The sequence below is a fragment of the Myotis yumanensis genome, unplaced genomic scaffold, assembly GCF_028538775.1.
Source record: "Myotis yumanensis isolate MYYU_CA2020_CCGP unplaced genomic scaffold, mMyoYum1.0.hap1 SCAF_6, whole genome shotgun sequence".
NCBI classification, from domain to species: Eukaryota; Metazoa; Chordata; class Mammalia; order Chiroptera; family Vespertilionidae; genus Myotis; species Myotis yumanensis.
This window is the reverse complement of record NW_027223757.1, coordinates 26,079,355-26,105,633: the sequence shown is the minus strand read 5'-3', so window position 1 is coordinate 26,105,633 and position 26,279 is coordinate 26,079,355. Positions and strand designations below refer to the sequence as shown.

Sequence of the window (26,279 nt, the reverse complement as noted above, 5' to 3'; positions counted from 1 at the left end):
GTCTATTAAGATCATTCCCAATGTGATTTTGTCATTCAATATATTTAGGATCTCTCATGCTTTATAGGCCACCTGCAAGTTGCCTATGTACACTTGCTACATCTTTACAGAATACAGTTAATGATATAATAGTAATAAATGTATGTAACATTTATTAGAGTTCGGATCTGTGCTATGTACTCTATATTCATCTCCTCATCTAAACTCAGGATGGTCTGGCTCCACCACTCACATTCATACCTACCAACTAGGCTAACTTCCACAATAAGGAAACATCCATGCATACGCATGCTTACACACACACACACACACACACACACACATATACACAGAACAACACAGAAACTTTCTTCCACTTAGACATCAGTTATTAATCTACATTTTACACACCATCATTCAATCACAATTTCCTTGCATCAATACAATATCACGTTCACAAGAATTTATTGAGAATCCTCATCAAATCTCTTATTGAAGCACATATTCAGAATGTCTCTAAGCACTACCCTGAACTACATAACAACCTTTTGAAGATAGCATAGGAATTTAGGCCTGGAAATGGAGAATACCAAGAAGCCAAGTTAAGACTAGGTAGCCAGAAGGAATGTTAGATAAACTGACCTCAAGAATGGAGTGACCCTTCCACTCCCTACTCAAAAATACAGAGGTAGCTGATATTGTCTCCCTTCAAATTGCCTACATTGAAACTACTGACCCGCAATTGCAGTTGACCAATGTTTTACTGCTATAAGATCTTCCTAGGGTGGTGGTAATGAGCAGCCTGTCATCTTGCCTCCACAGCCCAGGCACATGAACATAGTTACCAAGCAACACGGTTGGAAGAGGAAGTCACCCAAGCCCTAAATGGAAAATTCCACAAGCCTGATTTTTCAAAAAGCTCACCCACTTTGCTCCCAGCTTATAAAAGCAGCCAAGAGGACCTTCCTTTCCTCTGTGCTTCCTCCCTTGCGCTTGAACATAAGCTTAATAAAATCTACCTGGAAATTTCTCTGGGGCTTCCTCTCAATTTCTATCTTGGGGAACCCAAGAGTCCCAACGCCAGTACAATTTCAGAAATATAATTTGATCAATTTACCCTGATTTGTTCTTGAATTTCTTCTGACTGTTGGAAATATGTATTCCTTGCTTAGTAATTCAGTTGGTCAAGGGCACATTCACATGTCCATCAAGAAAAATGTAAAAAAAACTAAGACATTAACAAAAATGTTATTTCAACAAGCTGTCTAGCTTGTCAAACAGGGTAGAGAGATGCATTTAACATTTAGAACAAAGAACAGTTTGTAATAAAAAGCAAGACTTAAAATGAGAACATTTTTTAAAGATACACATGCTAACAGGTTTTGTTTTGGGTTTTTTGTCTGTTGCCCCAACTAAAATTAAAGCCCCAAGATGGAATATAAGTGACAAAGCACCCTCACATTCTAAAGGATGAAGCTGGAATGTCTTTGCAGAACTTGCTCAGGAGGTGGCCTCAAACCACCATCAGTAGTCTGTCAACTACCTATAGCCTATATTTGAGAAAACTAGAATGATAAAGGACACACTGGTGGGTGAGGATGTCTTTGCAGAGAGCTGTCAGACTGCTGTACAATTCCTATCTCCTCTCTACCAGAGGGTGTGTAGTAAGAGAAGACTTAAGACACGGATAGAGAATGACTGCAAAGCATCCAGAGAGATAGAAAGAAAATCAGGTGAGTGCATTGTCATGGAAACCAAGGGAAGGGTTTCAAGAAAAAGGGAGTGGGCAGCTTTCTCAAGTGCTGCTGAGAGGTTAAGCTAAGGAATGAAAGCATTTACTGTATCTAGCAATAATGGGACATTGGCTTCTTTGATTAGAGCAATTTCTTCAGAGTAGTAAGGGTAAAAATGAGATTGCAATAGGTAAAATACCAGCCAGAAAATCCAGACAATTCTTCAAATTAGGCTGTGAAAGGGGAGGTTAAATGTAAATTCCAGAGAAGAACATTGAATATTTTAAGTCAACAGTTAAAATGCTTAAGTAATATAAACCTGCAGCTCTATATGTACTACATGGAGACCATATCCTGGAGAGCAGTGAAACAATGGATCTTGAAGAATTATATGTATGTACACATAATTTTTTAAATAATCTTGGAAACAAAGGTCAAAGTTCATATGTTCAAGTCCTGCTTAACAAAAAGTAAAATAAAATAGAAAAGAAACCAACTGATGAGTTAGAATTTGAAATTCCTAAAATGTCTGATTTATGCAACTGTGGAAGACTTCATCAAGGTTTCTGAGAAGTCTAGGACTGTATCAGCTAAACCAGAGGCCAAACAATTTGCATCATTTAAACGGCCCTGGGTTAATTCAATAAAATATAATGTATAACCACAGACATATGGATATGATCTTTGTTGGTTAGATTACTGATAAAGTCAGTCGCAAACAGGTTTCTAAACTGTGCTAATGTAACCACATACAATTAAGAAACTTTGAAATGAAAATTTTATATAGTGTTATTTCAATCAACAGAAAATAGTTAAGTTAAGAATACATATCACTACTGGGAGAGAAAGCAGTGGTTATGGGTTGTGTACTAAGGGAGGTGGTGGGCCATCACACACCAAAAAGGTTAGCTTGTGCTGAATAGGAAGCATTTGATTTTCTCTGGTACCTTAAGCCGATTAATGTGCAGCTATTGAAAACTAGAAATGTGGCTTTTAATTTAAATGTTTAACATTTAATTTGAATGGCCACATTTGGCCAGAGGCTACTGTATTGGATGGACCAGCTCTAGAGGCCTCAGTTCTAAGCAATCCTTGTGTCTGTTTCCCTGTCTCTAAGGGGACTGAGAAAGAGGGTTTTTAGGGTGCCTTCTATTTCTGACATTCTCTCATTCTAATTTTTTAATCTTAACTACTTAAACAATCTTAAACACGATCACCTTTATGCTAAACATGTGAGAGATCAAGTGTTTTTTACCAAAGGCCCAGAACAGAGGTTAGTTCCTATAATCCAGGTATCTTCTTTACTTTTAATATTTTGGTTGTTGACATTTTGAAAGGAATCCCCAGAAGAGCAGGCATCAAAGAGTAAAACCAGGAAGCACAGTACAGTATAAAGTACACCATAGCACAGGAGGTGACAAAAAAGATTCTCTGAATTCTCCCACAACTAGCTTATTTGTGTGTCTGGTGTGCAGAGCTGCCAGTCCGTTCACTAAACAGGTTGCTAATGGGTAAGGTCCTGTATTCAGCATTATGAATACAGGATGTCAAACACAGTCCCTGCCCTCGAGGAGAGAATAATCTCCTCGTGTTTGCATGGAATCCCATCACATGGCTTCCACAGCACAACAGCCTAGCAACTTCTGAGTACCTCACATCTGAGCAACTTCTGAGTACCTCACATCTGAGCAACTTCTGAGTACCTCACATCTGAGCAACTTCTGAGTACCTCACATCTGAGCAACTTCTGAGTACCTCACATCTGAGCAACTTCATGCCCAACAAGATCATCCTTGCTAAATGCTGACATTGCAATCCTGTAAACCTCTGTTTTCATCTGGCTCTGCCATTGCCCAACCTGTACCTCCCACAGCTACAAAGTCAGTATTACCTTTGAAGAGTTGAGAGCTTACTTCCTTGGACAACTTTAGAAATCTGACTCAGAAGTATATACTTTCAAACTTAATACATCTCCACAGCAGAGAACACGTACTTCAAGACCTGATTTCCTTTCATTGGGGTTTAATAATAAATTTTGACATTTTAGACTCATAATTAATATCTTGTTAATTAAAATTATGTATAAAGCAAGAAAACTAAGTGCCAAAGTACTTGCTCCAACCTTAACAGAGGCAATTCTAGTAACAAACGCCTTCAACTTGACTATTTTAAACAGCATCCTTCTTAAATAAAATCATCTCTTTTGAACTTAGCAATTCTGAATAAGCTTTCTTGCATAGCTTAGATAATTTGCTAGAGATATTTCCTTAAAATTTGCACATCAGCTTGAAGAGAAATCATAGTTTTTAGCAACAGAAACAGAATATGCCTGTTATCTCCTTTGCAGTGTTTTTACCCCAAAAGTTATAATAAAACATTAGTACATTTTACAATAAGCATCATTGTAAATGCTTAATGTCAAAATCCCAATTTCAAAAGAGTAAGAACCACAGCCCAGATCCCGCCTACATAGCCACCAGATTAAAGACATTAGAAAATGATGGAGATTCCAACTCAATTCTTCAAAAAGCTCTTGCTCCCCTACACCTTAGTAAACCTAACAAAAATGTAAATGAGAGCCATGCCAGGAGTAAAATTTCTCTTCTGAATATTTTCAATCTAATACAATTCTTCTTAATCTAAAAATGCAAACTTTATAGTCAAATGCTTTGTTAGAATTCCAATTAGTTCTTTTAAAAAAGAATCTACATTTAAAATTTCATTTCAGTGTTAGGGTAGAAGATCACAGATGAAGACAGTAATTCTCAGCAAGAACTATTTTAGGAGCATATACCTCAAGCAGACTTGTCACCTCTCATGGAATGCTGACACTTCAAAAGTAGAATGTGGCAACATTTTAAAAGATGTTCTCAGCAATTGAAGAGGATCAGCCTTTTGAGCAAATACTCATGGCTCCCTTTAGCTCCTATCCCTGCACACAGTATGTGCTCAATAAATGCTGAACTGAATAGCATTTAGCACATCAAGCATGACATGTGAAAGGCCGATTTTAGTGAGACAGTCACAGCTGCTTCACACCAAAGAGCAAAGGCATCTGGGATAGCTGCTATTTTTTTAAATTTAGAAATAAATGGAGTCGTCACTGACTTGCGCACTTCAATAAACTCACGTGTCTATTTCTCACTGAACAGTTTATACATTCATTTAGCCTATTAATTCATTAGCTCTCACTCAAGACTATTAGAAAGTTGCATTTGTGTTTTCATGCGGTAACAAAAGCATGACCTACAGGTTAAGTGATTTGCCTGAGTGTGTCAGAGGCCCAGTGGAAACCCAGGCCTCCTATCTGAGACCAGCACCCTTGCCAGGTTCTTGGCCCTGGTTGACTGTTGAGTTCCAATGCCTTCCAGGGCTTCCTGACCCTGAAGCATGTCAGCAGGTACAACTTGCAACCTAGATCCCCCAGGCTGGTTCTGGCCAGAAGCAGCAAACCCTAACAACTAAAGGGCCTCCTCCGGGCCAGCGCAGAGTGAGGTGAGGTTTCCATCGCATTCCGCATGTTGGCCTTTGTGACATTCACTGCACTATGTCAAGAATGTGGATGCCATCCTTCATGAGCATTCTTCAGATTGAAAAACAACAACACATACACACAAAACAAAAGAAAAATCCAGCCCCTATCACGCAGCTTGTGGGCAGCCGCTTGTTTTCGCCACCAGGGGAAGAGATGGATCATCCTTCACAAACTTTCTAAGCCGCCCTACGGAGTGAGATCTCACCTGCTTATTCTTCTCACCTGCCTAGCCTTCTCCCAGCCTCCTCACCCCTTCTCACCTCAGCGCGCACTGCGTCCTGCTTTCACCTGGCTTCTCCTGGTTCCACCTGGCTCGCAGGCCCACTGACGGGGAATGTGGAGGAGCACCGACGATTCAAAAGCAGAAGTCGGCCAATGGCTTTAGAAGGTGCTCACGGCGCTTTCCGAAGAACCGACGAGATGGTGGAAGTGGAGAAGCAGCGGACCTTCCGCATGCTCACCTGCAGAGCGTGGGGCTCCCCCAGCTGCTGGGCTGGCCCATGGGGCGGTGGTGGAACCAAACCGGGCCTGGGCCTGCGGAGGAAGCCGCACTGGCTGCCCAGCGCCTGCGCGAGGCCAAGGAGGGGGGAGGGACGGGGGAGGCACCGCCCACGGAGCAGGGCAGGTGGGGAGGATGCATCTGCCGGGCAGGAACGTCCTGCCCCAGGTGGTGGGCCCTTGGTGGCGTCTACAATTGACCGGGTGGCAATCAAGTCTGAGAGGGTTGGCCACTTCCTTGGCGCCTTCTCCATCACCTACAACCAGCCGGTGAAGCTCGGCCAGCTGGGCAAACAGGGCCAGCCCTCTCCTTCTGCTTCATCCCCCTCAAGTAGCCAAGAAAAGCACAGATTTCTCTTTAAAAAAAAAAATGGCCCTGCCCGGTGTGGCTCAGTTGATTGGATGTCATCCTACGAACCACAGGTTGCCTGTTCGATTCCTGGTCAGGATATTTCTCTCCCTCTCCCTTTCTTTATCACTAAAAATCAATAAAAATATTTTTTAAAGTGTTCACAGCTATTGGATCAGCTTTCTGAAGAGTGACATAAGACCCGCAATTCTTCCCCTAGTGTTGGAGAAGCTCCAGGTTTTCAGGAGCCTTTAGTAAGAAGCCCCCAGGAGAGCTGCCTCATGGTTACCCACTGGGTGAGGCTCCAGACCTTGAGCCCTAGCAGCCGATGTGTATGCAGAGCCATCTTCCCCTCCCCATGTGTAAAACAAATGTGTTCAGACAATAGCTAAGGTCCTTTCTGCCTAACTTTATAAGAGTGCTTTCTGAAATAAAATACATGATCATAGCCGAAACCGGTTTGGCTCGGTGGATAGAGCGTGGGCCTGCGGACTGAAGGGTCCCAGGTTCGATTCCAGTCAAGGGCATGTACCTGGGTTGCGGGCACATCCCCAGTGGGAAATGTGCAGGAGGCAGCTGATCGATGTTTCTCTCTCATTGATGTTTCTAACTCTCTATCTCTCTCCCTTCCTCTCTGTAAAAAATCAATAAAACATATTTTTTTTAAAAAATACATGATCATAACCAGGCACATTTTCAGCACCTACTCCATGTCAGGGACTGTACTAAGCACTTTCCTTACATTACTTCACTTATACCTTAATAATAATGCCCATACCCGCAGGTAGATAGTCTTAATATTTACAGATGAGGAAAGTGATCATTAGAGAGCTCGAGCAGTGGAGATCTCCCTCAGTTGACCTTTGTGTACCCAGTCCAGCACATGCACTGACTCCAATTCATTTTGTAAAACTGCAGTGTGATGACCCCAGTCTGGTGGCTGGTGGCCTATTGGGCAGGGTCTGTCTGCATTTGGTTTTCCCCAGTTTGTGTGCTTACCAAAATTAGTGGTGTTTGTTCCCAAACTTGTTTATGCCAGTTACACTTGTCACTGCAATGATGAAATTTAATAAGAATTGCACATAAGCCAATAAAATATAATTATAAAAAGAAAACATTATTTCAATAACTCAGGAGGATGTTTTCAAAAGATAAGGCAAATTATACACACATAAAAATATTGTTGGCTGAAACATAAGGGATGTAAGAGTAAACAATTAGGGGACAAAAATCCCAAAATTCTAGAAAGTTTTTATATGCATATTGTTTCTCCCAAAATTCTAGAGAGTTTATATATATACTAGAGGCCTGGTGCACGACATTCATGCACTGGGGGTTGGGGGTCCCTTAACCCAGCCTTGCCCTCTCACAGTCTGGACAAGTATCTTTAGTGCTGCCGTGGAGGAGGGAGAGGCTCCCGCCACTGCCGCTGTGCTAGCCAGCCATGAGCCCGGCTTCTGGCTGAGCAGCACTCCCCCTGTGGGAGCGCACTGACCACCAGGGGACAGCTCCTGCATTGAGCATCTGCCCCCTGGTGGTCAGTGAGCATCATAGCGACTGGTCATTCTGCAGTCCGGTCTATTTGCATATTAGCCTTTTAGTATATCGGATATATAGATATATATATATAATTTCTCATGTGTCTTTAAGTTCTTTGTTTTAAAGAGAATCAATGGAAAGTATTGTTAAAGAATGCATTACAAAAGGTTTGCAATAAAAGTACATGATCCTACAACTGCAAGTATCACACATTAAAACAAACAAAAGTACCAAACTGTCCAATATATGTGAATTCCTGAGTTAAATTTAAATAAAATGTTTATGGTATATAAATCATCCCAGGGGAGGGGTGTCACAATAGATTCATAAGCATTTTGCCTAAATGGAATCATGGAGTATATATTCTTTTTTCCCTTGGACTCCTTTCACTTCAGTGCCATTGTTTTGAGGTTCATCCATGTTGTTGCCAGTATCAATAATTTCTTTTTTGTTGCTCAGAGGTGTTCTATTGTACAGATATTCCTTTTTTGCTCATCCATTGTCGTTGATGGACATGAGGATTGTTTCCGATTTGGGCTTTAACAAAATAAAGCTGCTACAAACATTCATGAACAAGTCTTCCTGAAACATATTTTCGTTTTTCCCCAGGTAAATACAGAGAAGTGGGATGGGTGGGTCATCTGACAGATATATGTTTTTGTGAAACTGCCACCCGATTTCCAGTGGCAGTGTATGAGAGTTTGTTACTTCACATCTTTGCCAGCAATTGGTATTGTCTTTTCAAAATTTTATTCCTTCTAACAGGTGTGTACTGGTATTGCATTGTGGTTTTAATTTACATTTCCCTAATGACTAATGATGTTGAGTATCTTATCATGTGTTGTGTTCATTTGTCTTTTTGGCAGGGGCGTGGGGGGGCGGTGGGAGGTGAAGTCTCTGCTCAAATATTTTGCCTATTTTTTTAAGCAGGTTGTTTGTTCTCTTATGAATTCCCTTTACACCTTTGTCAAATATCAATTGACCACATACGTAAGTGTGATCCACTTCTGGTCTCTATCTTGCTGTTGATCCACTTATCCATCTCTGTGCCAACTGTAGGCATCTATTTTTTTAACGAACTTTTTTTATTTACTGACCAACTCATGTCTGGATTTGTCAGGAGACTTTTACTGCATTCTAGTGGTTAAGAAACTTGATGTAACAGAAAAGGCAGGAAGACAAGGTAGGAAAGTGATGACCAGGTACAGAAAATAGAAAGCAAAAGTATCACACAGGAAAAGGATTAGAAAAAGTGGGCACTTTTTAAAAAATGGCATTTTCCAACTCTGTCATCACCAAAGATCATCCCCCCACACACTTAATATGACCCTAACCAACTTTGAAAGGTTATGTCTATAAAATAAATAGCATTTATTAGGTCACAATTCATTTGTGTTCTCATATATTATTCATCAAAGGCATATGCTACTGCCAGTGTTTCTGAGCAGTATGAGACAACCAAGGTTGCTTTAACTCCTGCCAAAAATAAACTGACCTTTTAGATATCCTGTGCAGCCTTGTGGTGGGCAACGTTATGTGATCTCTATTAAGCTTTTTGAAATATTCACAACAGCCCCCAGGACTCCCACCATCCGCTCCTGCCCAAACCACTCTCTTTTTAGAGCCATGGGAGATAAAGCCGAGCCTAGGGGCTTCACCCGACTTTTCTTCCTTCATCAACCACTTGCTGTGTCATCAGAACTTCAGAAAAATATATGAATTGTTAATATGATGAAAATAATAACATGTAAAGCACTGATTACCAATCCATGGTTTTGAAATAACTCAGAATATCACTAATCATTAGCCCAAAAGATAGCCCCTAAAAACCATGAAAAAAAATTTAATTCTCTAAAAGAAACCTGTAACGAGCACTTTTCCCCCCTAAGTTTGTGTGGAATTTCAAATAACACTAACCAGGTTTAACAACTCAAAAAAGTCTGGGATACCAGACCTTCAGACAAGAAAGTAAGAAACTGAAAATGAAACACTCCAAGCTATTTGAAAAGTTAGTCAAAAAGGAAAACCCTGTACAAATTAGATAGATCAATGCTATCAAATATGACGGCTTGACATGTCTGAATCCAAAAACATCTCAAAGTCAGATCCTAAGGTGAATAAAATGATGGATTCATAATGTAGACTGTTGAAATGTCACCTTGCAACCACAGTTCTCAAACAATGATCTTAACGAAAGGGAAGAGATGTCAACAAATTAATGCGTGAAAAAGGAGGATAGAGGACACAATTACTGATTTCAAATATAATTTTTCTTTTAGTTGTTTTTCTTAAGAATAAGAGTTGCTATCAAATGTGCATGTCACCCTTATGCAGAGGCCCCAGCAAGGACTCTCAGAATTACTTCCATTTTAGCACCTGGGCTGCTACACCTTTTAAGTTTATTGCCTTGTCAAAACAAGCCCAAAGTCATCTCTCAACTGAAAACAATGTACCCATTCGTTGATCTCATTTTGAGGAAGGACTAGAAGAAATGCACACTTAATTCCCAAGTAGCCATTTAATTCCCAAGTAGCCATTAACTACATGAACTTCTTTAGATTTAAGTTCTTTGGGCCTCAGTTTTTCTCTAAAATGAGTTTGCTCAATGAAATTTAACAAATATATATTATTCTGAATACAACAAAAACCATACCCCTTGCTCTAAATTCTGGCATCTCTAAATTCTGGCATCTCTAAATTCTGTGACTATTATGGCTATGACTTTTCCACTATTGGGTTTATAAGGAATGTAATTAGGTTGTTTTAAATTTGATTTTAAGATATGATCTACATGTTCAATCAAGTATATCAGACCCACTTGGCATGGGATCCATCACCAGGAAATGGTGCTGTGGTAGCCGATCCCATTGGAACCCTGACAAATGTAGTCAGTGCTGTTAAACTGAACTCCGTGAGACAAAGTGCTTTGTTAATTTTCATTTTTGCTCTCCCTAAGGCATACCAATAGCAGATCAAGCTTATATAAAGTGATTATCACAATGCTACAGGCTGTCATTAGAAGAAAAATATGCCTTAAAAATACATTATTTCCACTGTATGGTAACACTGCATAGCACTTTACTATCTTCAAAGATATTTCACACTTATTAGATAAGGTTTATCTCAAGTATGGAGAGCTAAGAGAACATGAAACAAACCAAAGCTCAAGGTAAACTTTGTTTCTTCCAAAATGTAACTTCTTATTACTAGAGAAACAGTGTGGTCTACATAATTAGCGATCTAATTGCTGCCAAATTTAAGTCAAAACAATATTAGCAATATTTTAAGAAATGGAAACTACTAACAACAAATCATACTTTTCTTCCATTAAACTTAATTCTTAACAATTACTATTTAACTTTGTTTTTTCTCTCTACTACAGTAAGAATTATACTTTCTTTGCAACTGCAAAGGAATTTTGTTGACATAAATTATACTAGTAGAAATCACAATATCCCAAGTCCATGAGCCTTTAAACAAAACAAAATGCATGCCCCAGATGTCGGAACTAAATAAGTGGTAAGACAGGCTCTGAATCCACTGGCAGACTGGGCTCTTTCCTCACCCACATTTCCACATCTTATCCTATGTTCTAATGATTGTGTGCATTTCAACCCATTGGCTAAGAATATTTGAAATGAAGGGCAACGACATAGATGAACCTAGATGTTATTGTGGAAGTGAAATAAGTCAGCCAGAGAAAGACAAATAACATATGATTTCACTTATGTGTGGAATCTAAAACACACACACACACACACACACACACACACACACACAAAACAATGAATAAAGAAAATGAAACAGACCCCATAGATACAGATATAAGGCTGATGGTTGCAAAGGGGATGGGGGTAGGGGGCTGGTTGAAAAGGAAAACAAACAAAAACTTTCTGAGCATATATCTAGACTTTAAAATATACTTGCTGAATGTTATTGAATGTTTCAGTAACTGATTAGGGCTCAAAAAAGAAGTGAGGAGTCAAGGAGATTTGAAAGATAAACTACTTTTGATCAAAGTACATAAAGTCAGCAAGAAGTTTCATTATAACTCAGTTCCCATTTTCTTATCATGAAAAAGCATATGACCAAATCTTTTCATTACGAAAAATGTTACAGACCTAGGAACCAAGGAAAACATCTGTAGAATAGGATTATCTATCTATTCAATAGAATTCCCTACAACCAGAACAATAATTTTAGATTATTCATAGGGAATCAACTGTTATACAGAATGTTTATTTTATTGCGAAGAGAGTTTACCATGTTGTGACAAACCACTTCCAAACAGCATAAAAAGGTCAGTTTTTATTAGCCGCAATAGTGACTGTGAAATGGTTACCTGAATGGTGAACAAAACCTCAGAAAGTCTTCTCCATTACTTTTTCTGTCCAAGCTCAAAAAATAAAGTGACACAATGTAAGTTTCTGAAGCTTTATTATTTTTATTACATACATTTCACAAACAGAAACCTTCTACCATCACACACAATTCCATAACCAAATGTTTCAATTTTGTCAACATTCGTGAACTATTTACACTGTCTTCCCTCCACAAAAGTGCAATCCAAGACATCTTGACAAGAAATCTTTAATGACAAGAATACATTTTTAGCTGGTTTTAAAGATGCCCATCCATTATGTTTTCTTTCTATTACCTGGAAGGGTAATAAAGTCAACAGGACATGGAGATGAGCTGAGTTAGGCAGCATCGGGTTATAGGAACCAAAACACCGAACAAGAGCACTTTCGCTTCCCTGCCTCCCAAATATCCAACTAAAATTACTCAACAGCTGCTACCATGAGACTAATGAAAAAAGCAAGCTAGAGTTACTGACCTGGCACAGGAGAACAGAGGGCAAGTTAAGAAATGGTCTTATAGGACAAAATGAAAGATTTCAGCAGGTTAGTTTTGGTGGTCTAATCAATTATGTATCAGTTTATCTATTAGTTTTAGGGTGTAAACAACTAATAATATTCTTTTCTGATTAATTAACTTCCCCAAAACAGATATGAAAATACTTCTTACTCTGAAAATGAACTTTTTTTTTTTTTACAAAAACTAAAATAAAGACCGGAGAAAGCTCTTTCTTAATTAGAAGGGGATAACTGACCTAACTCCCCAGTTTCACGCCAACATCTCTTTCCAGGTATAAACCCAGTATGTTAAGTGCTGCAGATGCAACTAGAAGGAAGTGGAGAACTGAGCTGGTCTGAAGAGAAAATGATGAGACCATCAGAAAGAGTTTTCTCACTAAACTAAACTAGGTAATTGTATTTGTTCAAGGTGTATAACTCTTAAAAATAAGTGATAAAAAAGTTAGAGCAGATAACACATTGCTTTGAAATTATAAGTCACTATGAGTGATTCAGACTATTGAGCACTATTCATCAGAAAAACAGGATGGATCTCTTGGGTGACTAGTACCTTTTAATATCCAAACCACAACAAAAATAATCACCTTTTTTGATATATTCCAATTTCCATCAAGGTACTCAGAGCAAAGTAGTTTGAGAAAGCATGGGGAAAATATTAAGGTCAGCAAGTTTCCAAAATAAGTTTTATTCTCTATATTATTGTATAATCCATTATATTTATTCTCAAATCAACCAAATTTTCCATTTTAGACGGGAATGCAATGCTTTGAAGGCCAAAGATATCCTCAGATATGATACCTATCTATGCCTCTCATTTTGTGTAACTGCAGCATCCATAGGATCCTTTCTCATCAAAACAAAGGTCAAAAGCAAGTTTTACCTAATTATGTCATACTTATTTTTTAGGAAGTAGAAAGGAGAAAATACTGAATGCAGCAGACACTACGCTCAGAGCAGTTTTAGACCGAGGAACTTGCTAAATGGAATCTATACATAAACTTTAAGTTTGAGAATAATACTAGCAGGTTTCTCTACAAAAATTTAGGTGGGTTAAAGAACAGCATTACAAATACTTTACTATTCATTTTAAATTCAGAGGTAAAAGCCAAATGGTGATCAAAAGACAAGAGAAACTTTTGTACTTGGGTACATGAGAGAATCAACAGGGAAACAGTTAACCCACAATTACAGTTCTGTGTATTACAGACAAATTTGCAAAGGTTATGTCCTATAGACCTACTGCAGTTGCATCAAATACTGTCAGACCAATGACGATTTTCTGCTTCTTACTGGCATTGAGCAGTTCCCCCACTGTGAAACACTTTTCAGATCATCAAACACCAAACCAGATGCAGTAAGCTGAATTACAATCATCCAAACTGAAAGATGAAGACTATTAACATGTGGGTTCTTTTTAAGGCTGTGTTGTTTCAAACAAAACATCAATGTTCCATGTAGAACTGAAGCTCACTTGCAATAATGCCTGAACACTTCTGAGAGGAAAAACAACTGTTTATCTGAGGGGAGAAAATGGTATAAACCAAGTGAGTAATATAAATGCTCACATAACTCCAAATTTGGTTGCCCGTAAAATAATTTTATTTCAAGTTTCAATTAGCATATATATATATAAATATATATATATCACTTTATATATATATATATATATATATATATCATATTTGAAATTATCAAAATCATTTTTGTGCAATATTCCAATCCTATAAGGGCAAAGGATGTATGTCTAATTAAATCACCAATATCTAATAAGCAGAAAGCTGTATGTTGAAAGCCCAATGCTGACAAAATAAAGGCATATAGTATGATCTTTGTTTTCACCAATGGTAAGGTATCATAGAGATCTTCCAAATGATCTACTTTCAAACATATTGTTATACCTTAAATTCAGTGATTTTTCCAAAATGAAATACACTTAAAACAGAAATATTAAAATTATTCTTTTCCTCAGACCCTCACAAATAATGTTTTCCTTTCCTCCCTAGGGCCAAATTTTTTATTTTAGAAACTCAGCATTAAATGGGTAAAACGTTGCTGTTAGCAATTTTGGGGAAGAGAAGTGTGGCCATGAGTGGTTCCCAAACTCACCAGTGAGGTCTGTGGCTGTGAGATTTACCTGTGAGAAGGGTCTGACATGAAGTGGCATTTCGACAGTGCAACCTGCATATATCAGTGCTGCCCAAATCATGTTATTATTCATGGACTCTCCTTGGAAGCTAATGTGACCAAATTCAAATCACAGTTTTCTACCTTTCTGTCCTCTTAAATCCATGTGCATCAAATTCACTTAGTATATTGTCTCTGCTATAGGTCAGCTTACCGAAAAATATGTGCAATACCAATAGCTCTCATATGTCTCATAATTTGGATATTATCTTCAGTATGAAAACTGACTATGAAACTAGAAGAGTGATGGAAATAGCCCTCATGTTAACTTTCAAATAAACTGTCAGTGAGTGTAAACTGCACGTCAAAGTGCGCTGCAGAAGCTAAACAAGATGGACTGACACACCATCAGCTCCAGGCACAGAGTTACATTCACCTGTCACAAGTCTTCCCACGGCCCAGAGAAGATCTAAAGTGGGTCTTTAAATGGCTGACTTTGAGTAAGAAGAGTGTGCTCCCAAGTCCCACCAAACTCTTGGTTTAGAACCACATAATTCCTTTCTTAAACTCCGCCCATCCTCCCCACCACCTTAAACGCTGCAAGAGAGACTCTTTGTGATAGGGAACCAATACGCCAACTCACAGGACTGCCCACTGGGCTCTGGCCAGGACCACAGACCAACACTCGGGAGTCAGGGGAGGGCAGGGGAGCCCATTTTAGTGACCACGTACACAAAGGAACTTTCCTTTAAGTTAGAAAAGAAATTAACATCACAGAATGTTTCCCTAGAAAAGATATGTAATAAAGTAATAGTATCGATAAAATAGCTATTACCAAAACAAAGCTTTCATCAATAAGCTTCCAGAACTTTAAAGGAGGAAAATGGCTTCACAAAATGGTAGTCCAGGTTGCCACAGTGTGGACACTGCTGGACGTTGCTGTACTCGGAGAAGTACTGCATCCCGATCCGCACGTCGATCACTGGCTTCCCGCAGTGCTTACAGTTCAGCCGGGCCTGGGGGAAAACACAGGCACGTGAGCCGCCACACCCTTCTGCCTCCCGACTGCCCAAGTCATCTGACCCCAAAGGCAAGACTGTTACAGTCCCGAAACTGACCCGGAGTATAGTTTCTATTCCCGAAAACAGGGCAGGCAAAGCATGAGATAAGCAGAAGACATACATGTACTCAAGTAGTCATCAGTCTGAAAGATTAACTCTGATTTCTCTCCCCATATGTAGCACCGCTACAAGAAAATGTAAACTTGTACTGCCCTAAATTTCTCCATTAAAGTCTCCAACAACAGGACATGCCTTCTTCCTCCGAGATTTCAAAGAGTGGCTGAGGCTGACTTCCCCCACCCAAAACTGCATAAACTTCTTTGAAGATTCTAAGTTTATTTTTAAAATTCATATACATGTTTCACTCTACTCCTGACTATATTTGTATTTTCTTTGTATGAAAATAAAATTTCCCTAAAATGCTAAAGTAAAAGAAACAATCCAGGAAGCAGTGCTGTATTTATGCTGAGGCTTCCAGAACCCACCAGCACAATGTATCTTCATTCACGCCCAGGCCTCTCTAACGGCAAATACTAGAGGTTTTCACCAACAGGCCTTAAGTGAATAACCAGAAATGATAAATACAACAGGCTCTCAATTTAGATTCATTCCAAAAGTGTAATAGAAAAGTATAACCTCATGTTGTCCCTGAAACACTGCCGGTGAGGTGGGTAGAATTCTGTGAATTTTTAGATGAAACGGAGGCCCACAGGGGTAAAGTGACACGCCCAAGACCACACAGTTAGGAAGCAGAAAGGCTGGGATTTGAACCCAAGCAACTTAAATCCAGAGCGCACGCTCCGAGCCACCACGTGGACTGCCTTTCTCTAACCTGAGACAGCCTCCCTTTTAACTGACTAACCTCTTTGAGCAACAGTAAAGGTGAGAGATTCTGAGCACACATCTTTCTTTACCTTGTTTATTCCTTTCTAATAACTAATCATTGCTTATGTTTGGCTCAAAGTTTGATTGGAACACTTTCCTTGATTCCTTAGTCATGTCTAACACTTATACCTTCACAGTGACCACAGTTACTTGGTTTTTTTAAAAGCCAAACAGCAATCAAACGTGTTTTCCATTTCAGTAGGGAGGGAGGTGGGAAATGAAAGTCTGGGCTTAAATTGTTTTAAGGGAGAAAGATACAAGAAGTCCAACAGGTTGGGTGTGCAGAAGGCCATTCTGCTTTTCTCCAAGGTAAGGAAACAACCCCATTGCCGGTCAGTGGTGCACAGCCTGGGAGGTACAGGTTTGACTCATCGCTGTGACACACTTGTGTAAAACCTTCTCATTTTCCAGGCCTCCATTATATGTGGAAAACAAGGAGGCTGGACTAGATCCCCCAGGTCCTTCCAAGTGATAAGATGCTATGAATTACAGGCCCCACCATGCTTTTATTTCCTTGTTTCTCTAAAAGACAGACCTCTCTGGGGTGTGTGTGTGTGTGTGTGTGTGTGTGTGTGTGTGTGTAGCGAGAGGAGCCATTTCCTTTTGTTTCTCTCACCTCGTGAGCTGACATTAAGGCACAGTGAGTATTATAAAATGCTGCCATGAGTAACTGATAGACTGTAATATCTCATTTCCAAGGCCAAGTTTTAAACAGAATAGAGTAGCATAAAAGTAGTCAATTGTGGAATTAAATGACAGGCTATGGATGGCCATTTAGGTCTCTCATGGCCCTATTCCACCTTTACTAGTAAGATCACTAGTACAGACAAAGTACAGGTGAAATACCGACTCTGCCAACATTTTAATTCAACCGACACAGGGTATCCTCTGAACAAACTGCGAATAGTAAGGATAGTCTCTTCACAAAAATCAAAGCATGCTAACGATGCAAGACTATGTAGTACACTAATAAAGTGCTTATCACTTCATTAAAAGCCAGGCGTGGCCAGTGAAGAGTGAAAGAAAACATCTCTCCAACCCACGAAGATCAAGGAATTATACAAGAAAAGCTTGTTTTTTCCAAGCACTTGGAAATAAACCAAGATATTTCCAAGGATTCTGTTATCTCCTGTGTCTCTATGGACTTATTGAGTGTTTTTGCATATTACTATTTCCCTGTTTTGCTGGTGACAGCTAAATGTCAGATGCTCTCTGAGCAGTGCTAACTGCCTCTTTCATGTCAACCTCAAACACCTTACAAGGCAGGCAGGTCCTGGGTAACTGTACTGGTCTCACCGGAAGGAAATCCTGTCTGTTACAAAAAGTGAAGCTTTCTTCTTCCTTTTAAATAAAACTTTGCTTATTAGAAACTCAGTACATGTTAACTATATAAAACATTACAAAATGTAAGTAAGCAAAAAGAAAACTGAAGAACCGCTCGGCATCCCACATCCAGAAACCAGCTGGTAACTGGATGGCAGACTCCTTTTTATGTTCGTTTTTGACAAATGGGAACATTTATACTCCTTAGAATTTTTTGACTTGAAATACTGAAAACATTTCCCACATACTTAATCACTACTCTACAATATCCCTTTTCGTGACTGCATAGTCCAGTGACCACTGCAGCAAACCCACCACCACTGCTTCGCTTTGGGGGAGTGTCTCAAATGCTCACTACTCAAGCAGCTTCCCCAGGCCGTCCGCCTCCCCACGGTAACTGCAATGCTGACTCTAACTCCTCCATGTTCACCTGGGGACAGAAGCCTGATGTCACCAGTGCTCGTTCTGTGGGGGTCAATACCAACCTGACAGCACGGAGAGGCGGCCAGGATGTCGTAGGTATACATGGTGCCCAGCTGGTGCCAGCTGCCGTCCCACCGCGACTTACACTTGATGCAGATGATCTTGTGAACCCCCTCCAGGCAGTCCACGCACACCGCGTACAGGTGCATGAGTCTCCCTGTGCACAGAGACACAATGCTGAGGGTGGCCATCAAGGAAATCCCCTTTTGTCTCCAAAGGGGGTTAAAAATTGGCGCATCTATCAATTATAAGCAAACATTTTATCATTTGGATAAATATAAAAAGCAAAGTAGATATCACGTGTCCCCAAGTTGTCCTTTTAGAATAATGATAAATTCCACCTACAGTGGGGCCTTGACTTATGAGTGTCCCAACTAACGAGTTTTTTGAGATACTAGCTGTCTCGGCCGATTTTTTTGCATTGAGTTGACAGAGTATTTGAGTTAACGCTCGAGCTCGGTCTCTGAACGAATTAAACTCGTAAGTCAAGGCCCCACTGTATTGTCAATGGAGCATGTACTTTAAGTTCAATATTTAAGTTTCAATATTGCTTCAATTCACTTTTCCAAAAAATGCTGCCAGATTGCCAATACAGACATCCAAACTCGAATGACCAAGCCTCAGGTGCTCAGAACCAGCCTGTGGCCAACAGGACTTTCTGCACAGAAGCCTACATGTGGCGCACAGAGACTGGACCGGCAACACTGGTCTGTACTCGTGGGCTCTCTCACCCACTAACAAGTCCCATGATAAAGTCAAAAGTCTGTCCTGGCACTGGGAGCCCAGAATTATACCACAGCCAAAATTGCTATGTTAACTGTCCTTGTCCCCAAAATTGCGCAGCCATCACCACATCTAATTTAGGAACCAGAATTATATCTTACTTGTAAGTGGTATTTTAAAAGGAGTTCAATGTCTTGTTATTTACTGGGCTCTTAAAAGCCACATCCCCATTCCTCCATTAGTTATTAACACCTAAAAAAAATGCCACCCAGTGTATACGGAAGGCTTAGGTTAGGGTTCAATCATTGGGAAAGAGTCAGAATGTACAGGATCTGCTGGAGTGATGAGTAACAGCAACAATGCTGCTCTCTGAGTGGGGATCAGGAAGTTCCACTGTACTAGTAACTACCATCAGGAGCACACCTGCTCCTAAGTGGCTTCTTAGTCAAAATGTGCTGTTCGCTGCCTTCAGCCTGACCATGGCCCATCACTCCTCAGTGCTAAGGACCAGCCTGCTCCTTAAGCTGGAGAAGGGTGTACAGTACTTCGGAGATCCCTTTTACAGCATTTTGTCTTCTCTTTGAGGACTAGGTCTTACTCATCCTTGTAGGCAGAGTCTAGCATAGTGCCTGAAATGTGGAAAGCACTCCACAATTGTATGGTGAATGAATGGATGGGGCATTTCAATAGCCAAAGACAATATACCCTTGGGGGCCTCCGTGTCAAATCTGGGAAGGGTGGTGTGAGCTTCTGGCAATACTGCCCACCTCTCCTCTAGGGCACTGAAAATAAAAGGTCGCACATACCATCCCCAGAGTGGCCCGGGATCATTTCAGGATGTTAATTCAAGCATCCAGAAGATTCTAGATAACACTTCATCCTCAGTTTCCCTCCTGGACTTACTGTAATTCTCAACTATGCAGACTCACAGGCAGCTGCTAGGAAGGGTCGGGGCAGGGACAGACAAAGGTCAGGTGTTGGTAGCAATGACCCTAATGATGAGGTTGACAGGGAGCTTTTGCTGAGGGCTTACCAAGGGTGTGGCAGTGTGCTATGAAGCTACCTGAAGCACTGCACTTACTAGTAACCCTCACAGCAACACTATAAAGAAGCGATTATTGTTATTCCCATTCAGATAGGAGGAAGTGAAACTGAGAGAGTTTGAGTGGCTTGCCCCCGTTCATAAAGATAATGAGCAGCAAAGTCCAGACTTCAATTCACATCCGCCTGACTCTTAACCTCTAGACCAGGGGTCCTCAAACTTTTTAAACAGGGGGCCAGTTCACTGTCCCTCAGACCGTTGGAGGGCCGGACTATAGTTAAAAAAAAAAAAAACTATGAACAAATTCCTATGCACACTGCACATATCTTATTTTGAAGTAAAAAAACAAAGCGATAACAAATACAATATTTGTATTTGCATGTGGCCCGCGGGCCGTAGTTTGAGGACCCCTGCTCTAGACAAACTCCTGGTGTGGACTGAGTCTCTGGATTTGTTTCAGTTACTATTATACATTGTCCTAAATACAGAGAAGTTTACATTTCTAAACTCTAGGGTCGTGAGATCAAGCAGCAAGTGGAGATTCCTGAGAGAACAGTCACCTATGGTTCTAAGTGGAAAAGAAGTACAATAAAAACTTCCTCATTAGGTCAATCTTAATACATATTCAAGTCAAACAAAAATACCTAATCAGAGGAAGAGTCAGAGAACGGAAGCTGGAGCTGGAGCTGGAGGCTGGGGAGGGCAGTGAGGGGTAAAGGGCATGGAGAAGGGATGACCATCCATATGGCCAGCACTGAAAATAACAGTTATTTCAGCAGCATATAATCAGCTGCAGCCAGGAACCTGTGGCCTGGAACCTGGCCTTTCTACTGGAGTTGAACATGCTGTGAGGAATACATGGCTTGGACTTTGATGGCAGAAATGATTTACACTCGTTTGCTATAAAAAGGACTGCATGGTCTTCTCCGAGATGTGACAATAACAACACTGGCACATGTCAAGGCGCCCCAGAGAACATGACAGACATGACAGAGCTCTTTATTATAGCTTGAAAGTGCATCTACAACCTGTTCTCCATCTACGCTACTCATTCTCCACTCTAGAACCTCTGCTCAATCAAATGGTTCTCTCCAGCTTTCTCACTGCCTCATTTTTTTAAACCACTATTCCTTTGCACACTGCTTCCTCTCCTTAACAACAGTCACCTGGTGTGGCTAGAACCTCTACCTAAAATCAGTCTACCTTTTGATATATACCTTCACATTGCCTCTGACTACGCAGGCCAAAGGGGCCCCTTGTTCCTAGGAAATTACAGGACGCTTAATGTACGTAATAGCCAGATGTTACTAGGTACCCTTGTAGCACTAGAGTCATAGGCCAGGGAATTAGTTATATTTTTATAAAAGCATCATACATCCTAAGGTTACAAACTGATAAAAGGTAAGGACCAAGAGTACCCAGCACATGAAATTCATAAGTTTGATTGGCTGATGAATGAATTAAATGAAAAGAATTTGTCCATCGTGAATGGAAAAAGTACACTACTACTCTCATGTACCCTCCACCCTTGTACCCTCATTCATCTTCATAAAGAAAATTTCCAGCCTAAAAGTGGAGACTAAAGGTGTTTCAACTTACTACCCTCTAAAATTATCCCCAAACAGTATGAAGAACAAGAAAAACACAAAAACTCCGTCTTCTGTGAAACTAAGAGGTATCTCAAACCTGAACCAGACTATGAGGCCAGAAGTTGGATGGAGGAATGGTAAATGGTTTACCTTCAAACTGGAAAGCGAGCACAGGGAGAGTGGAAAGAAGTGCTGAAAGGGAATGAGTGGGGTATACAAGTAATCAATAGTCTATACAGCTTTTTCCATCAAGAAGCAGAGTCTATTTCATCATCCCCTGAATCTGGGCTAGTCTTACAACTTGTTTTGATGAACAAAATGTAATGTTACTCAGGTCCACGCTTAACTTTCTCCCTCCTGGGAATGCCATGTGGAAAGCCCAGGCAAGCCCACTGGGAGGTGAAAGGCACTACAGAACAGGGATGCGCAATTCCAGCTCAGGCTTCCGAAGCCAACTAGCCTGCCAACTGTTAGATGTGTGGGAGAAGCCATCCTAACAAACAATCCATAGAACTGTGAGAAATTATAAATCACCAGTGTTAAACCACTAAGGTTTGGAGTGGTTTGCTTTATAACAAAGGCCAAACGACACACGGGATTGGGTGAAACTCTAAAAAAATGCATGAGAACAATCCCTGCAACTTCAGCTTCCTACCCCACTGAGAAGGAAAAGAAACTGCATCCATGAAACAAGAACAGAATACTATTAAAAAGAGCTCTTAGAAATTATAAATATGAGAACAAAATCTTTAAACTCAGTATAAATACTGAAATATAAAGTCAAGGGAATCCTCCAGAAAGCAGAATTAAAATAGAGATGAACAATAGGGCCAAAATATAAAGAATAAAGGTAAACCAAAAGTAATTTCCCCAAACTTAAGACCATAAGTTTACAAAGTCAAGAAAGCACCCTGTCCAATGAATGTAAAAAAGAAAGACCCATATCATGGTGAAAATGCAGAATGCTAGGGAGAAAGAGAAAATCTTGAAACCCTCGGAGGAATAAAGGAGAAGGAGTAATGTTAAATAATATTAGACTTCTCAATAGCAACACTGGAAGATAGGAGACAGTGAAGAAATGCCTTAGAAATTCTAAGGGAAAAATAACTGTAACTTGGAAAATTGTAACCAGCCAAACAGCAACTGAGAAGATAGACTCAAGATATAATTACACTTTCAAAATCTTAAAACATCTATTTACATGCTCCCTTTCTCAGAAAACTCATAGGGGATGTTTAGCAAGTTGAGGGAATAAACCAAGGAAAAAGAAAATGTGGAGTCCAGGAAACAGAAGATAAAAAAATAAGAAAGAATTAAAGAAATTCCTAGGAGGGCAACTATGTAGTATAGCAGGTATTGCATGCACAAGGACAGACAGGAGCAAGAAGATGAAAGGCTCCATGAGGGAAATTTCTAGGGGAAAAAATCCATAAAATGTCAGAGGTATGTGGAAATGTTTTTGAAAGGCAGTTTGTATTGCTGCTGGAGAATGAGAACAACCAGCCAAAGATTCAAAAAAGGCTAAGCAAATGGAACATGAAGCAATTATTAACTTCAACAAAAATAAGAGGTACTTCTATATAGGAAATATAAGTACCTATACATCTTGGCTCAATACTAAATATTTCCATACTAATGGTTTTAAAAGAAACAACATTAAGGATTATCCAAGAATCCTATGTAATAAAACCCTAATATGCAAATCAACCTAACGGCAGAACGACCGGTCACTATGACACACACTGACCAGCAGGGGAAAGACGCTCAACGCAGGAGCTGCCCCCTGGTGGTCACTGTGCTCCCACAAGGGGAGCACCGCTCAGTAAGAAGCCAGGCTCACAGCTGGTGAGCACAGCGGCGGTGGCAGGAGCCTCTCCTGCCTCCACGGCAGCGCTAAGGACGTCCCACTGCCCAGGGGAGCAGGCCTAAGCTATCAGTCGGACTTCCCCCAAGGGCTCCCAGACTGCAAGAGGGCGCAGGCCAGGCTGAGGGACCTGCCCGAGTGCACAAATTTTGTGCACCGGGCCTCTAATTGTGATATATTATCCTGAGAGAAAGTCAATAGGTAGTATCTAAAATTGGGAGAATGAAGATAACAGTTTTAAAATATGATGATAAAAACCTGAAGAATCACATAAGATTTAAAAGTCTCTGGGAACTCAGCAGGGATTGGTAGGAAGAAGACAGGTGGGGATGTCATTTTCACTACAGGCCTTTTTAACACACTTTTTAAGTTATAAAGACATATGACATGCATCCCATCTTTACATAAATTCAGCAGTGTTACATGCATTGACAGACTGCTCACCTCTGCCATTCAACATACAGTTGAAATGTCCCTAAGTCTTTTTATGTCATCCACAGCATTAATAAGCTCCCACCCTTCACCACCAAGGTAATATCTGAGTCTCCAATAATCCTCCACGTTCCTTTTGTTGGTATCAAGAAAGTCTCGCCCTAACCGGTTTGGCTCAGTGGATAGAGCGTTGGCCTGTGGACTGAAAGGTCCCAGGTTCGATTCCGGTCAAGGGCATGTACCTTGGTTGCAAGCACATCCCCAGGAGGGGGTGTGCAGGAGGCAGCTGATCGATGGTTCTCTCTTATCGATGTTTCTAACTCTCTATCCCTAACCCTTCCTCTCTGTAAGAAATCAATAAAATATATTTATAAAAAAAAAAGAAAGTCTCATCTTTCATAAATGTCAAGATTAATTCAAATAATCTACAAACACCCTGACCCTCTCCAACCCCTACTTTCATATGCTTACAAGGATCAAAGAGAATATTAGTACATATCTTGCTGGGCACATTAACACAGGTTTCAAAGGCAACGATTTTACAGTGAGTGACATTTTTATGCAATTTCTTCTCTTAAATTTCCTCCCAATTATGAAAAACTATACACCAGGAATCCTCTCTTCAAATTGCAATAGAACAAACACATGAAATTACCCACCAGGACAACTGTTCTAGGGGCATAGTGACATTGGAGTAAAGCAGACCTCCACCACCTCCACCATCTCCTTGGCAAAGCGGAAATATTCACATGTGACCTAGCCCCTGACTAGAACAAGAAAGCACCATCAGTTAACACTGAGCCAGAACAGAGGCGGCCCATCTTGTTTGCTTCCCAGCTCTCCACAAACAGAAAGCAGGCAAGGTGAGTGAACACCTGTACCTTGAAGGTGACAAGGAACATCATATTCGATCTCATCGTGTCTCGATGGGCTTAGGAACAGAGTTCCGTCCACCAGTGGGAACTGTTCGAACACCGGGAGCGCCCGGTGGCACAGGGCACAGTTTACAACGTTTCTGTGGCTGGCACTGAGGGCCGCAAGAATGAACTTGCGCAGATCCTCGCCCTGGCCCATTTGGGCATCGTCTTCCATCCGCACGTGGAAAGTGTTCAACTTATGCCTGGGGATGTGGGTGAGGAGCTCAGAGAGGTCCAGCCGCCGCAGGAACTGTACGGGAGTGTCAAAGTGGCCGCTCCTGTGAACTGATAACCCACCCGGACTGTAATCAAAGTGGGCATTTCGGAACACATGGCCCCCGGCCATGGCCTTTTTGTGAGGCTCAAGATGGATGGCGTTCTTTAAGAATTCCCCAAGGTATCTGGAGGAGCGGGGGCCGCTGAAGTGGGCAGGGGAGAGGATGGAGTAGCCGGTGGGCGGGGACTGGCCGGGGGAGCCACAGGGGGAGCGGCCCCCGTAGGCCCCAGCGCTGACCGCCTTCTCTTGGGAGTTCTGCCGGTCCATGGAATGCCGGCGGGGGAGGTCATGGTTCAGGCCTTTCTGGGGCTTGTTCGGGGGCCTGCACTTTTTAGTCTCCTCCACCACCTCGCCGGGAGGCCTCCCTGTGTTCTTCTCCGACCCTGACTTCTTCTTCTTCTCGTCCTGCATCCGCTTCACCTGGTACCAGTCCGTGTCCTTCTTCAAGTGGCCCTGTCCACAGCGGCAGGAGCAGAAGCGGAAGGCCAGGTCGTAGCCCTTCTTGGTCCACATGTTCTGGCGGCACTGCTTCTCGTTCCAGCTGCGGGCCCGGCCGATGCAGTTGAACTGGACCAGGATGCTGCTCTCCCACTCGTAGAAGCACTGCAGGTGCATCCAGCTGCTGTGGGGGCAGTGCTCGTTGTTGCACACCACCTTCTGGTAGTCGTCCTTCTCCAGGTCCACCGGCCTCCCGAAGCTGCAGATCAGGGGCGTGGCACAAGGGGCTTCTGGGGAGAAACACAAAAGAGACATTCAGTCCACAGGACGAGGGGTTCCCAGCTGACACTGGTCAGAGATCAAATCCCACAGTAGCCCATTCATGCCAAAGGTACAATTTTTCTGGTATCAAGATTTCCACCAGGATTTATGGAGATTGGAGTTCCACTGGGTTCCCGCTGTTTCAACGTCCATAATGTTTCAATAGGCCCCTTTGAAGGCTCGATCTGCTCCCAGATGGGAACCACTAAGCTTGATCACAAAGGTGCCACATGCCATGCTTGGGTTAGAGTTACCTGTTGTAGCTGAGACACTAAATGAGGACTGAGGAC

General features: G+C 41.2%; 1 protein-coding gene across 2 annotated transcripts in view; it reads right to left on the bottom strand.

Moving 5' to 3' along the window:
• Positions 1-12,053: 12,053 nt before the first annotated feature.
• HECA (hdc homolog, cell cycle regulator) overlaps positions 12,054-26,279 on the bottom strand; it is a 45,617-nt gene continuing 31,391 nt past the window's right edge. For both annotated transcript variants that reach the window (XM_070417795.1, XM_070417796.1), the window contains exons 2-4: positions 24,918-25,958; positions 18,389-18,543; positions 12,054-15,650 (exon numbers count right to left, since the gene is read on the bottom strand). In XM_070417795.1, coding sequence (XP_070273896.1) covers positions 15,486-15,650; positions 18,389-18,543; positions 24,918-25,958 — 1,361 coding nt within the window. In that variant the 3' untranslated portion in view covers positions 12,054-15,485. The remainder of the gene's footprint in view (positions 15,651-18,388; positions 18,544-24,917; positions 25,959-26,279) is intronic.